At 42.4% G+C, this 15,376-nt stretch overlaps 1 protein-coding gene across 1 annotated transcript in view; it reads right to left on the reverse strand.

Moving 5' to 3' along the window:
* Nucleotides 1-794: 794 nt before the first annotated feature.
* Nucleotides 795-15,376, reverse strand: part of pcdh1a (protocadherin 1a) — a 101,490-nt gene continuing 86,908 nt past the window's right edge. The window contains exon 5 of the mRNA XM_061740024.1: nucleotides 795-4,791. Coding sequence (XP_061596008.1) covers nucleotides 4,421-4,791 — 371 coding nt within the window. The 3' untranslated portion in view covers nucleotides 795-4,420. The remainder of the gene's footprint in view (nucleotides 4,792-15,376) is intronic.

Here is a 15,376-nt window from a genome sequence, read left to right on the forward strand (position 1 = left end):
TCTAAAAAGAGGGCTGTCCTTCAAATGTCTAGGGTGCAAAGTAGAAGTAACTAAGATTTAAACGCATAATTAGACATTCGATGGCCATTTGTGAAAAAGATCTTTACATAGTTTAATCACTCACATTACATTACTGCAGTTCACACATGAATAGTTAATATGGTATCTGTGCAACAATGATTAGGTCAATTAAAGTGGCAGTTCATGTGCTTAAAATCCAATGCAGCAGGAATGCACTGAGCATAAACGTCCTGGCATCGGATGGGTCCTCTTTTCTTTGAATGCTTTCAACCGCGCCTCATTTACCATTAAAAAGATTCAGTTCTCTCTGGCTTTAAGCAATCGTGCATAGACATCTCAAAATTAACATCACAAGACAGTTGCCTTGTAAGTAGGCCTTGCACGAACAGTGCACCAGTGGGCAGCTCATCAGTGCTTTGAAGAAACACCGTGTATTAAGCTCTGAGCACGATGGGAATGTGTACTTGTGGTGCATTGTTTTCCTCGTTGAAGTGCTGAACACAGGTCCTGGGACTCTCCTACTTCAAGCTCAGTATTGCTACTTTCTCAACATTCTTGGGCCCGTGGACTCAGAAACGCGATGCTGGTCCCTGCATGACGAGAATACTAGTTCCTCCTAATGAGCTCGACGCTGAGACACATTTCACACAATGTAGCTCCGAGGCTTCAAAACCTGTTAAAAATGTAACAACTAAACAGTCAAAAGTGATGAATAATAATAGGAGTCAAGAAAAACACTGACTGTATTGCTTTTTTTTTTTTTTTTTTCCCCTGAAGTGATTTTATTACAAAGTTCATGAGGACTTACAGTATTACAAGAGAATTTGTCAACATGCGGAAACAGAACGAAGCAGAACACAGGAGTTTAACAAACTGGTAAGATAAGACGATCCACTGTTCACAATAAACATAAAAACTGTTAAAGTCCTCAGGAGGTGGGAGCCGGTGAATGACTACAGTGCAGGCATAGAACGGCCACATTCACACCGACTCAGCAAAGGTCAACCCAACCAAGGCATGATGTGCACATCTCAAGAAAAACATGTTACAATTTTTATATGCCATTGGCTTTTCTCAGAACTTTTAGAAAGCTTCACTTGTATGTACATAAAACTGTACAAAAACATGGCATCACAAGCATTTTTATCCTATATAAATATACCAACAATTAGGATAACAACTAGATTCTTTCTTGCAAAGACATATTTTCAAGGCAATTGTCTTTGTTTCTAGATGAACGGTGGAAAAAGAGATGAAATGATCAGTTAATTTCAGTTCGTTTCGGAGAGGGCCTTTCTTGATTATGAACCGGCACTGACATTTCAGAGAGTAAAATGAAAATTAAACGAGTAAACAGTTTCTACCAATCATCTTTGGAATTCATGCTAAAATCACCGCCGGCTTAACAGCAGACACGGGGTTGTGAAGATCTATGTACACCATACCACCAAACAGATTTTCTGTATATTTCCACATAACCAAGTTTGCCGAGAGTCTTTAATCATCGAGAAGAAGAAGAAAAGAAAAAGAGATCCCTTTCCAGTTTCATTACAATAATTTGTCCATCTGTCCACAGAAATGATCACCATACAATACACACTACAGAGAGGCAAAAGATACTCATGTGAACATTAAATCAATGTTAAGTACAAATTAAACATTATTCATCACACTTTGGAGTGTGTTTGGGTGCTTCGCAAGCTCCTTTTAGAATAGTTCTGTGTTTGAGAGAGACGTATGCACATCTCTTTCAGCACAAGTTCAAAAGAAAGGGCAAACTTGGTGATATATTCTTGCAGAAGTGAGCAGCAGGAGGTCATTATTGGCCGGAGCAAAAGAATACGACTCATCGAGCGGGAGGGGGCAGGGAATGTGCCCGAGATTGTTTTTTGTTTTGCAGGAAATTTAAATCAAACTCCTGTCGTGCCATTTGGACCAACACCCAACAAATGTGACTTATCTGCTGAGAGTTACCTCTGTGTGTTTCATGGCTTCGGGATCAAAGAGGCAAATCAGAGGATGCTTTCCAGATCTGCTCAAGGGACACGTAGGCTGGAATCAGGTTAAGATAGAGATAAATCTGGATGCAAAGCAGTTGTGAATCTAAATCAAGTCCAATCATTCCGAGAGATAAAGTCGTGATAGAGGCTGTGTGACATTGGTTTTATCACTCATTGCTATCTTTCTCACTTGTCATTAATTCCAGGTCAGTGATCCTACCCGCTGCATCCAGTTGGTGAGAGAGCTATCGACAGCTCCGAAATATATATGCGGGAGGGGGGGGTTAATCACAGTGCATCATGGCTTGTTGTTTGAATTTTATTCCAGTCGCTAAATGGCTCTGAAAATGGCATAATGTGCTTTCTTCCCCCCTCAAGGCAGGATATTTGCCAAGCTTGTGTAATCATGGCCGCGTCCAGTAGTTTCCGTATGTTTTTCGCTTTAATTATTCCAAGCTTTCTTTTCAGCGGTGGCGTGATGAGGTAAGTGCTGATAAAAATACCCCTTTTAACTGATTGTAGCTCTGTGGGTGGATTTGCATTTATCTGGTGGGTGCCTCGTCCCGGGGGTGTGCTCACACATGCCCCAGCTCAGGACTCATTACTCACCTTAATTAGGAAATGTCCATTCTACGCTGCTCCACCCTCACTCAGCGACACAATCTCGCCATGGAAATAGTCTGCAGAGGTGAAAGGTATCTACAAATCTAATCAAATCGATGCTTAAATCAAAGACGCCGACTGGTGCTACGATGTAACGCAGGCTAGTGGAGTCATCATTAAGATCCAATTACAGACTAATACATAGTGTCCTTCAGACATATCCTTCAGATTCACTTGGAAAATCTTTGTAAAGATAAATGAATCCCCGAGGCATAGCCTATTTTTATTCTCTGTTCAATAGCCAGAGGAACAAAAATGCCTTGTAACTTATTAGGCATGTTGTCCTCGATACAAAGAAAATTATAATTAACAAGCGCCTTAAACCGGGCCTGAATCCTGGAGTTGACCTCAATGTTGAAATTTGTATTTGCAAACATCAATTACTAACATAAAGTCTAATATTTATCACAAATGGAGTTTTTAGAATCTATTTTGTTAGGTCCACATTGTAATTTCACCTATTATAGTGCATTGTGTCGTGTATTTATGACTGAATAGTTAAAATATTTCATCATTTAATCATTTAAATGTTGAGCGCATATCTAGTTTAGATCAACAGGATATTCAATTCCATAAGTACTCAATCTCCTCAGTGGCTCTCAGCAACAGAAGTGCGTTTTCCTTTAAAGAGTTCCTCTGGCATTCATTAGATCTACATCAGCTCTCACTCTTGTTAGGGGGAGAGGACCGTGAGCTGTGGAGGAACGGTTTGTGGGTTACACATCAAGCCCATCTGATTGTCTCAACAGAGTGGAACTTTCTACACTGGCACACCAGTAAATTCTCAGCCACGGAGCGCAAAGCCAATCAGAATGTGTCCGGTGAGTGGTCTGTGCTTGGTCATCGTGACCCTGGGGTTCTGTGGCCAAGTCAACCGTTTTCATGATGAACGGCAGGTCACAGTGCTGCGAGTCAGTGGAACATAATGTCAGATTAAATGCTGCCACACAGTCCCCCCCCCCCACCGGTGGCAGAGCTCTACAGGGAGCGGAGGTAAAGGCCATTCTACTATGATTAGGGGTCAAAGGTGTGTGTGTGCGTGTGTGTGCGCCAGTGTACGATAGTGTGGAGCAGATAAATGCCTTCCAACGATAGCGAGCTCCACTCCAGGAGATGGTTTCAATCAAGTTTAAACAGCAGCGGTAAAGAAAAGCTTAAATATGCTAAAATTCTGAGGCATTTTTTCAGCTTATACCAGACAAAAATATATGTAGAACACACCATTCAAATGTATTTACAGCACTGTACATTAAGAACGACCATTTCACTGGATTCTTGGTCAAAAGTGTTATGCCTTCTGATATGGCCAGACGGGCTGTCTATTCATTTATATCTACTCATGGCACAAGAGCACTGATCACAACTTTCAAATTCAAGAGATCACTTCACAGAATAGGACTTGCCTAACTACAACAATAATTAGTCACTTCTAAAGTAGCTATTTCCATTTGCATTTCCGTTTTGTCTGTCTGAATTTGTAGCCTTTGAGATTTTCGATTAAATAAATGAGTGAATGTATCAAATAACTCTGTGGTATCATTCATAAATATGCTGATGAATCAATAATTCAATTTGGAAATGACAAAAGCAAGTGTTCATGCCAGTGGTTGAACGAGTCACAGCCTATTGTTACCTACACAACAGCTGCTGGCGTCAGCACATGGTAAGCCTGCTTCTCCTTTTGAAGTGGGTGTATCTTTTCCTCTGTTGTGTACCAAATCTGATGACTATGTTCCTCACAGGTAAATTTCACGTTTGGGAGTTTGGGCAGAGGGGGACATGGGTTGGAACTCAGAGGCCACGCTCAGGGGCATCTCCTCTAAGGGGCAGTCCTGACTGGCATCATTGCCACTGTTGGAGTAGGCACTGCGGGAGGGCGGGAGTCGCGGCCGGTGCTCCTCGCCGCCCATTCTGGCACTCCCGTTCGCCAGGCGTCCCAGGCTCCCTCTCTCCTGGTAAGGCACGAAGGTGGAGAGCTTCGGTGGGTTCCTGGTCTTGCGGACGGGGGAGGGATGGCCGGGCATCCAGCAGGCATCTGAGTGGCCCAGCTCGCTGCACTCGGTCGTACAGTTTCCAGTCATCGCCACGTCAGGGATGGAGCGGATGTCTGTGGGCACAATCAGAGAGATTCTCAGGGTCATAAACATCTTTTGTACAATTTTCATGAGAAAAATAGTGAAAAAAATGGCATTTGAGGACAGAAATGGTGTCATCTGAAACACTCCATGAATCCCCCCCACCCCCCCCCCCCACGCCCTTTTGAGGTCTTTGCAGCTGTTGCTAAGCAGTCAGGAGCAGTTGCTATGTAGCTGTCGCTATGCACTGTGTGCTGAGTGCTACTGTGAGTGCAGACCACAAACCGGTGTGGATGCAAGAGATGGTGTGCTGTGCCCGTCATTTCGAGGTATCCTACATCACCCCTGTCTGATATATGTGTGATCCATCATCCGTGTTGTTATTTTCAAGAGCAATTCATTACTATTTAATGTGATTTGGATCTTGTAACTAATAATAAACTTAAAGAACGGAAAACAGCCACAGATACTAGAAACATGCAGTTTGGTTACTCAGGGCATAGACGAATCCCTTAGGGAGTAAACCATTCCTCAATGAGCTATTGATTGACAGTCATGAAATGAGTTCCCTGCCCTTGATTATCATCCGCGTTTTATTCAACTGTTCCTAATTAAATAAATGGGTCCATGACCCAGTGACCCCATTTAAATGTACGAGCTGAGAAAGCTCCAAAACATGTTTGCTTAAGCTATCACTCATTATATCCCATGCATCTAAAAGCATCCAGTAACTGATGTATTTGTTCACGGCAAACATGCAGCTGGTTGCCGGCAGACTTGCTAAGCACTGCACCTGTTGACAAGCCACACATGCAGCCCAGATTAAATGGAAATACCACGCAATTCATCTTTGTTATCCCTTCAGAGTTGTGCCGGGGAAGGCCAGATCAATGCGTGAGAGAGGACCAGACAGCTAATGTCTGCATGTCTGTGATGTCACCGACGTATAAAGTTCTGATTGTTGTGATAAATGCATTACTGTAAGGCGCAAGGCTGTCCACGCTGTGGAGAAGCATGTTTATCATGGATGCTCTGCCTTGTTTTAGTGGACGGGGTGTGAATGAGAGCAAATGTATTCACAGAGAGGGCTGAGAGCTCAATGCTACACACGCACGCACGCACGCACGCACGCACGCACGCACGCACGCACACACACACACACGCACACAAACACAGAGATGTTGCTGCAGGAAGATGCAACCATTAGCGCTGATGTGGTGGAGGCAGTAGTAAGAGTGCACAGCGAATAAAGAGAATGCCAGCTTGACAGTAAGCCTATAAGACGTATCATCAGTATTGTACTCATGACCAGTGGCGAGATAATTAGCCCAGAAAATGTCAAACCTTTGAGGGTGAAAAAAACTGCATCTGGTTCACCAAGGCTTCAGTCAATCATAAGACAAAGCAAGACATTTAAATACTTTAAATATGCATAATTGAGATTATTTATTTTGATTGCATCATCCTTGCTTGTTACTATTTATCTTTCACAAGTAATCCATACACAATTCTCCCATTGTTTATTACGGTAATAATAATTAGACAATGAAGAATGCATAGCTTGAGCTATTGTTGCAGTTAATCTCATTGTTCCTGTAATCCTAATCAGCTCTATGTTTGGGCTATTTAACGCATTTTCTTCACAATTGAGCAATGATGTGCCTTTATTTGTGCTTAATTATATCACGATGCTTAAAAATTCCCCCTGTTTACCAGGTCAATGCTAGTGAGCAAAGATTATTTTTAAATGAATGTACTACACTTTTATGCTTAATTTAGAACAACAAAAGTAAATGCGGCGCTTACGGAAAACCAAGACACGAGAAGCCCGGCGTGTCTGCGTGTGTGCACGTGCGCTCCCACATGCATGATGGGTTGAGTTTCATTTTCTCAGCTCAACTGGAAGCATTGTCTGTACGCATCACGGCAGTGAAACGAGCTCATGCTGGAAAAGATGTTCACGGAAGGAGTCGCGGGGCGGCTTCAGGAGCGAGTTTCCAAGCAGAAGCGCAGTCATGTAGGCATCTACCTCAAAAGGATTTCACACCTGATTAAAATCTCTCCACGGCTTCTCGGAGGTTTACGCCTCATGAAGAGGCCCCATCTTAAAATCAGTGCACTTTTGCATCTACAAATCAGTGTAGTGGGAGAGAAAAGGAAGAGAAAAACCTTTTTTTTAAGCATTTTATATGCCACACTTGGGTATATTTCTATCTTTATGAATTAAAAAAGTACCATTTAAATGTGCATGTGTTATTGGGTTCCGTGAGAATACAAGCAGACCTTTCGCTCCTACCCAAACTTTACCCCAGGGGCGGCAGTATGAAGAAATGAAGATGGCGAGCACGCTGCCCCTTCCCACCATAGCAGAAACATCTAGGCCTGATCTGGGTTAAATTTGGCACTTCTGACTCAGTTATGGCATTAGAAAGACCTGTGTGGGCCAGATATGCTCCCAAAGTTCATGAAATGGGTCCAGTGCGGATTTTGGCATGTGTCGTACGAGCCTTGCCATGGGATATAGCAACGGTTGTGAGGCCCTGGTGTGGTCCAAAGCAGCAGTGTAGGCATCTACCCTCACCCAGAGTCAATGGTGTCAGTCAAAGCCAAATGTGGATGAAACAAAAGTGTAGAAGTCTGCACCAAACATCCTTTCCTATCTGGGATGTAACCTAACCCTTATGTTTTTAGGGATAAAAGTACTTCACTTTGCTCCTTTAGAAGTGTTTGGAGTTGGGGTTACGTGAAATCAATAGTGTTCATTATTATATTTGTCCTATTGCTATAAACCTATGTGCCTTCCCTTTCTTTGCACAAATGTTTTATGGAAGAAGGACTTCTCTCCTAACTGTACAGTCCTACAAAAGAAAGGATGTATTTGAACTCAACAGTGATTGCCAAATTTTGACTAACTGTGAGCTTCAGAGAAGATAACATGGACTTATTTAAAGGAATGCCAAGTAAAAGCAAACGTGTTATGATAAATTATACCGTGCACATTGCACATTTTGAACCCTGCTTATCATCACCAAGGGCCAGAAAATCAGCAATGACAGCTAAATACACAAGAAGCATGCCAAAGACATGTCATTTTCTTCCACTGGTGCCAAAGCACAAATCGCACATCAAGTGAGAACATCGATGCTCTCACACCAGAGATTTTAGTAGGCCATTACCCTGTCTGTTTGTGTCGTCCACATTCCCTCTCATTGTATTAAGAAAATGGTGGCTTTGAAAAAAAAAAAAGTTCTTAAAAGACAGTTTAACAGATGAGGAGTCTTGTGAGCTGCAGCCTGTCGCGTTGCTACAATGCAGTCATTAATGTCTTTTAGTGTGCGTTAGTTCCATTTGCACATCAGCTCGGAGCAGTTTTGCAACATGTAATAACAAGGATCCGCTTAATCGGGGTGTTTTGACAACCTGTTATGAAAGGATGCATCTTTCATAAAAGTACAACTTGCAGAGACCTTTCTGCCACACTCAAATCCATTTCTCCACATACATAAAAAACAAAAAACAAAATAGATCAATACTGGTAATTATACTTCTGTGCCTGCCTTTTGCCGTGGCCATTACCCATCTGTAGTGGAGTCCACTTAGCGGGCAGCAAAATCCTGTCTGCTCTGCAAATAAAAACATACTCCCACACTGAGCTGAAATAATCATTGTTTGAATATTTGGTAGACGTTATGAAGCAAATAAGTCACTGTCGGGTTAAAGACCGGTCAAAGGCGCTGTGGGAAAATTGGAATTTTCTCACCCACTCAACCCTGTAAACCTGCTGTACGTATACCGGAAATAAATGTGCCCACACTCTGGAACAAACCCTTTTAAACTTTATAGTCTTGCATCTCATGGATGGAGAGCCAGTGTGGACAGTAAAAAAAACAGATGGACCAACGACAGCACTATTATGCGACTGAAAGAGGCCGATCGGACTTTGAGAGCCTGTGATTTGATTCTGAAGAGCGGTGACTCAATGACATTTCCTCCTCTTTGCACAGCAGAATTCTTTTCCTGTAGACTTGGAGATAAATTGCACCTGGACCTTTTTCCTCTTATTGGGGTCAGAACTATCTGCTTGCTTAAAGCAACATCATTAAAAAGAAAACAGGGACTTCTACCGTCTCCCACCTTGAGCACCGAATCAGCAACTCGCAGCGGCATAACATGCACTCCACGGTGCAGTGGCAGAGTGGGGGTACACACAGAGCTTAACCCGCCGGCTGACAGATACATGTGAGGGGTGGGTTTGCATGCCGCTTGCATCAGGGTGCCAGTGGGAGGTGTTGAATGTCTGAGGCAGGCTTCCTCATCGTCTGATCCCCTGCCCACGGGCATGGGGGAAGCTGCCTCTTCCTGAGATTTCACACTGCTCCTCTCTGTTTGATTGCAAATGCTGCCTCTCCCCACCGGCTGCTTTCCAGCGCGTGCACCACACCAATATGATCGATGGCGAACAAATATGAGGGACCTGCAGCTCGCAGAGGAATAACAGGGGGAGGAACGGCTTTTGACGTTCCGGCGAGCAGAATGGACATAAATAGTCTTTATGTGCCGCCTGCAAACAGTCGTGCACCGTGAACGACGAGAGACGTTCCTAGGAACAAAAGGGACAAGACAAAATATCCCTATCTGAGCAGACAGCAGCATCTGTGGTGACAATCAGTATAATAACTGGGTGTGAATGTATTCAGCGGTTGGCGTCCTTTGTAAAGAACAGCAACAAGAAATCTGGGTTTTCTAATTATTTATCTAAGACATGTCAAGCCTTTCTTTTCAACTGCTTTCAGTAAGCACAGTGAGCAGAAACTACCATACATAGTTTCTTTTCCTCGCTTTCCCCCTCTATAGGGGTACTTTTTTTCCCTTTAACAGAAGGAAGCCTGCTACATGTGCACAAGGGTAGTGTTGACAAGCACATTTTCCTTGTTCGTTGTGATGGAGGCCAGAAGAACAACGGGGGTGTTTGTTGCCTCGGACACGCACTCTAACATCTCACTGTGCACTTTAACATCTCGCCAGCAAAATTAGAATGTGTAAGAAACGTTCTCACCTCAGCTTAACAGAAAATGATGTGTGAACAAAAGCGCTACAAAAGCATTACTACGCTCCGGTGTTGTTCTGTCGATAATTGGTATATATTTGTTCTAAAGCCCGTCTTTTTGCTGAAAAGTCATAGAAAGGCAAGCCTGTCTTAGGTTTTTTATTCTCTAAGAAAAAAACTAAACCAAAACTAGCGGTCTTGCTTCATAAAAGCCATAAAGGGAATTCAGTCTTTTGAGGTGGAGAAGGTTAAATGTTATGTTGGACACAGGTTAATCAATCCTCAATCAAACTGTCCAGAAGGTGATGGCAGGATAAGAATTGGTTTGTAGCGCAAGTGTCAGGGTTTCCCCCACAGACTCGGTGAGATCTGAATTCCCGGCTCTGTGAGCCGGTGAGCCTCTTGCTGACAAAGTCTGATGGGTGGACATGTCGGCCAGAGGCACATCAGGAAAAAGATGCCGGAGCTGCTTCAGTGGGTGCTAGCGCACCTCCTGTCAGATCTTTCACCAACCACCATTTTGTATTAGAACTCCTTTATTTGAAGACCGCCTTTTGTATCACTGCATTTGACAAAGCCTTAGCACCTGCTGACAGATCACGCTATGCACCAGCTCCTCCAATTGAGAAGCTGATATGCGGTGTGATATGTCAACCAACACTAAGGCTTTGTCAAACTGTGACACATGCACAAGGCATCTTCAGATAAAAGCAATTCAAAACATCAGTGGAGAACTGTGAGGAAAGTGTGCTAAATGATGATATATTTCCTTTTGTGGGTAATATAATCGTTTCGCTGCTGGTGCACAGAGGTGTTTGTGAAATGCATGAGTGGAAACCAACTTCATGCCTCTCACTACAGCTATATGTTAGGCTTGCTGGCCAATTACTGACGGGAAATTGCATTCTGAAGCTTCACAACAAAATATTGATTTAAAGCTTTTGGAAAATAAAGAAAAAATATATAATGCCTATACTGTAAACATTAAAGATTCCGTAATATGAATATCACAGCATGTTGTAATTATTCCACCTCTCAAAAGACAAATTATTATTTTATTTCATTTTTTTACTCGCGCTGGCACATACAGTTTACATCCTGCTGTTTAGTCAAATAAAATAACAGCTTTAGTGAGAAAAAAAATCTGAATATATACTGTAGCTGCACTGCGAGTTTGCGCTGGAGCAGCCTGGATACGATTCCCAGCCTGTTTCTTTCCAAGCTGAAGGTGAATGTTGACCTGCAATAGCATTAGTTAGCCATCAGTGAGTTAGTCTAAATTCACCAATTTGCATTTGTTCTCGAGGCTAATCAAGTTATTTTATTAATAGGGTTCATTTAAATTTCCATTGGGGGGAGTACTGCAATTGATGAAGGGCGTAATTCTACACGGAGGGATGCTGAAGGGGTTTCAACAAACACTTAGTTCTTCATATATATTCAGTACATATGTTGTCACTTATTGCTACAACAATATGGTGAATGGAATACTGTGGACGTTTATTTAACTTGACGACGGATTTTTGTTTTTAATATACAGTAGGCCTATACTGTGTAAATACACACATTTACTGACATTTGCCTTTGCAATTAAATTTAGGCCCATTTGCCTCTTCCTGTCTCATTCCTGAAATAGGAAACTTTTATTTCCTATCAAGTTTTGTGGGTGATCTAATTAGGAATGCTCAAGGACGTATAAACTTAATCTCAGTTCTTCAGGATTGCAACTGGATGCAATATAGTTTTGCATTGTGTTTATTCATACATTTACCACCCTTTATTACCATTACACATTTTGTACTTAGGTGAGAAAGAAAAAGAAAGCACGATTTGGCCTGAAACAAAATGTTTGAAGTACTTTTTCTTAGAGCAGAACTGCTTGTCGTACTCTCCTTTCGTCTGTGCTGCAGAAAGCGGATGTCTGTATCAGTGACCAGCAGAAGTCTGGTTCTTCTGCAGATTAGTTCATAGAAAACATGCAAGAGCAAAGCTTAATAAACGGGGGCAGCGCTAACAGTGGAAGTAGAGATGGCGATGAGGAAAATGAAATCCAAAAATACTTTTTTGGGGGGAGAATTTCATGACAGATGTGATGAGAAATCTGGCTCTGATAAATCAGGAGAACATTTTATCACCCAACTCATTGCGTGATTGTTGTCTGACATTTACTTGAAGAGACACTTGTCTGTTCTTTTGTAACACCCAAAGGTTTCTCCGTCTTCATGTTTGACTGTCTCCGTGCCTTTGAAGCCGTCTGTCTGCTTTAGGCCCTTTCTGTCGCCCTTCCACACAATGGCAGCTCTCGGTGGCCTTGTGTAGCAGGTACAAGATGTTGGATTTTTGCAAAAAAACTGAAAGAAAAAAAAAACCTAAGCACTCAGTCTTCATTCTGATAATGTTCGATACATTTCCTTGAAGATAATTCCTCCTGCTTTTAACAGACAGCAAATTAAATATATAGGATGAATATTAAAGGTTAAAATAAACGTACAATGAAAATGTTGTTTTTGTCAATTTAAAAAAACTTTCCCTTAAACATGATCTCCATCTTAACCTATCAAAGAATAACTTATATTCTTGTCTGGACTTTCCCCTAGAGCGCATTCCAATAAATGAGTTTCATGCCCACCATCTTTAACCGGCTGATCTTATTGACATGTTAAAAGGATGTCTTCCACGATCTGTTTGTTGCTCTTCCTCCCCTTTCGATCGAAACGTTATCTCGCTGCTAATTCTGCCTTTGATCTCCACAGGCTGCTATGTGAAACATGGCTGACTTGGGAGAACTAACATTCGCATCTAATTAGCTTAAACCTGCACAGAATTCTGGAAAGAACATCGACAGAGTCCGTCTGCCGTCTTGCGACACATTTTTCCATGTTTTGTGGGCTAGGCAACCTCGCCTTTGGCCGTGGCTGTTCCATCACAGCTTTTATCATTTGGTCATACATCATATCCTTCAACTACCAAGCAAGTGGTCAAGCGCAGATTTATATCAGCATCCTGTGGCTGTCTTGGACCTATTGCAGGCAAAATGCATGCATCAGCACAAGTGACACAAAAAGATAAGAGTGGTAAAATTAATACACAAACAGATTTAGATAATACGAGCACAGGAGGTAGATCATTTCCACGGCCGATATGGACAAATATCAGCGTAATCTCACAAAATCCGATCTGGAAAGTCATGTAAGCAGCCCATGCAGCGGCTAAATAACCACCCTGGAGAGGCAAAGCTTTATTTGACCATTTACTGCTGATAGAGAGTTGCTGCATGACTGACAATTCTCTGGGAAAGTCAGCACACTAATGCAGTCAGACGGAAAGCTCCCTTTCTCACAACACTCTGAACAATAGAGCCATGGGTTTGGAGCAGGACGATTCAAATTTACGACATTATGGAATATGAAAATTGCCTTTTGTGTCGCAGGGAGGCAAAAAGAACAGAGCAGCGGCAGTAGTCTCCCTATGCTGCTCTACTCGCCATGCCCTCTGCCAAGCAGCTTTGATTAGGGGAAGGAGAAAATAGCAGATGGGATCAAAAACACGGTGGAGTGTCTAATTTTACCAGGCAACGAGTCGTCCGAACCGATCTGTTGTAATCGCCTGCGAGCATTTGGTGAGGAATGGCTAACATTTATGTTCTCCGAAGTTGTCAAAGATGGTCCAGTCATTCGGCACAATAAACACCATTAAAATAATATTCGCTCCGATATGGAAGAATTGCATGGGAGAGGTGGGAATATGTACAACAGGAACTCCTGGACACGTCTGACCAAGTGGAGACCAAACCTGCACTTTACAGGCTCCTATAATACACAGGACCTGCAGCCCTGTGTATTATAGGAGCATTAAAAAACTAATATAAATATTTCATCAAAATGTCATACATGGGGAAGAACAAAAACCGCATTATGCGATAATAAAATTAAAATTTAATGCACCTTTATAAAAATTGGGTCAAGCACACAGCAGCTGTCTGGGTCAGTCTGGATCCCTTTTTTTTGGGAAAAATGATGGCTTTGAAATGTTATAGCTTAAAAATTGTTACCTTTTAATCATTACGTGGGGCTCTGCTACAGAAGTGCGGCAGTTGCTGCGAACTGGACTGGAGGACTCAAACGTAAGGAGGCCAGAACAAAGCAGGAACAACAACAGGGTGGGAAGCAGATGCAAAACAGGAGTACAAATTTGTGTTGTTTACTTATTTATCTTTTTACTTTTTTATTCAAGCGCTTTCTCTCACCATCTGTTTTTTTTTTTTTAGTTTTTTTCCCCGTGCCTGCGGTGGCTATATGTTTGATGAGTACCCCGTCTCCAGGCTAGACACTGTTCTAGTCGACAGCTCATCAAGATAAGTGACAAGTGTTGGGGCCTTGCACATGACATGGCCATCCGAAAGGGAGTCACCCACAGGAAAAAAGAGCAAATCATGTCATATTTATATTCAACAAAAAAAGAGAATTCTGATGGATTAAAATACATTTATCTGCAGTTTAGTGCACAAAAATGCATGCTGGGACCAAGCTGCACTGTAATACAATATTCTGTCAGAATTACTCATGACTTGAGAACAAGAACTCGGACATAACTATAAGCTTTCAATTTAAGAAGGCTCTGCAGATATGTATTGACTTGCTAAAGTATTCCCTGAGATATGAACAAAGATGTTGAGCTTCAGTAAAATAATACTTTTCCTTCTTTAGAGAAAAAAAGTAAAATGCCAGATATGCCACCTTAAATGCAAAATATTTCAATATACTTGGGCAAACAAAACAAGACTAGTTTAAGTCGTTTTATTTAGCTTTAGGCATGCAGACTATTGACTGCATGATATGTCATGTTAACTCAAAACTGCAAATTAAGAATTGATTCTTTCACAAGGGGGAAAAAAGAGGGATGGGGAAAAAAGGACTGCTTCTTTCCATTTTATTTTTAAGAGGACATTTTCAGTTTCGCTGGATTTAGTCCTCACTGAGTTTGTGAGGCCCTTGGACTGCAGGGACTTCTGAGATATCTGCGAGAAAGCCTTAAAGCCGGAGCGGTTCCATTCCTGCGAGACTCACTGGAAATAAGGAAATGCATGTCAGACCCGTACAGTACAATTCCAGTCCCTCAAGTGCCATCCATCATTGAAGGGCAGAACACTAGTTAGAGGGAGGTTCTGCAGCGCACACTATGATGGAGAGATGACCCCCAGGGCCTTCATCTGACGCTGGCTCCAGCCACCCAGCCATCTGAGGTTGGAGCAGAACTGGCCCCCAGCCAGGAGCCCCTCCCCCTCTGCACAAAGCCCTACCTGCTCCACGAATCACATCTGGGGTGAGACCGGGTAAGACCCACTGAGAGCAACAGAGCTCTACCTCCTTTTTCTATTTCTGCCTCTGTAATTATCCTTAAAGTTTCAACTCCAGATCCCCTGGACCTTCCTCTACACACTCAGCTAAAAGAGGCATCTCCTGTGGGGTGACAGGCTGATAAAGAATTTTTATTCAACGTGTCTTTATAAAGTTGTACGTTCAGGTCCAAATTTACACACACATTACCACCTCCGAACCTGCTGCTTCAGC

Source organism: Cololabis saira, chromosome 14 (assembly GCF_033807715.1).
Source record: "Cololabis saira isolate AMF1-May2022 chromosome 14, fColSai1.1, whole genome shotgun sequence".
In the NCBI taxonomy this organism is placed as follows: Eukaryota; Metazoa; Chordata; class Actinopteri; order Beloniformes; family Belonidae; genus Cololabis; species Cololabis saira.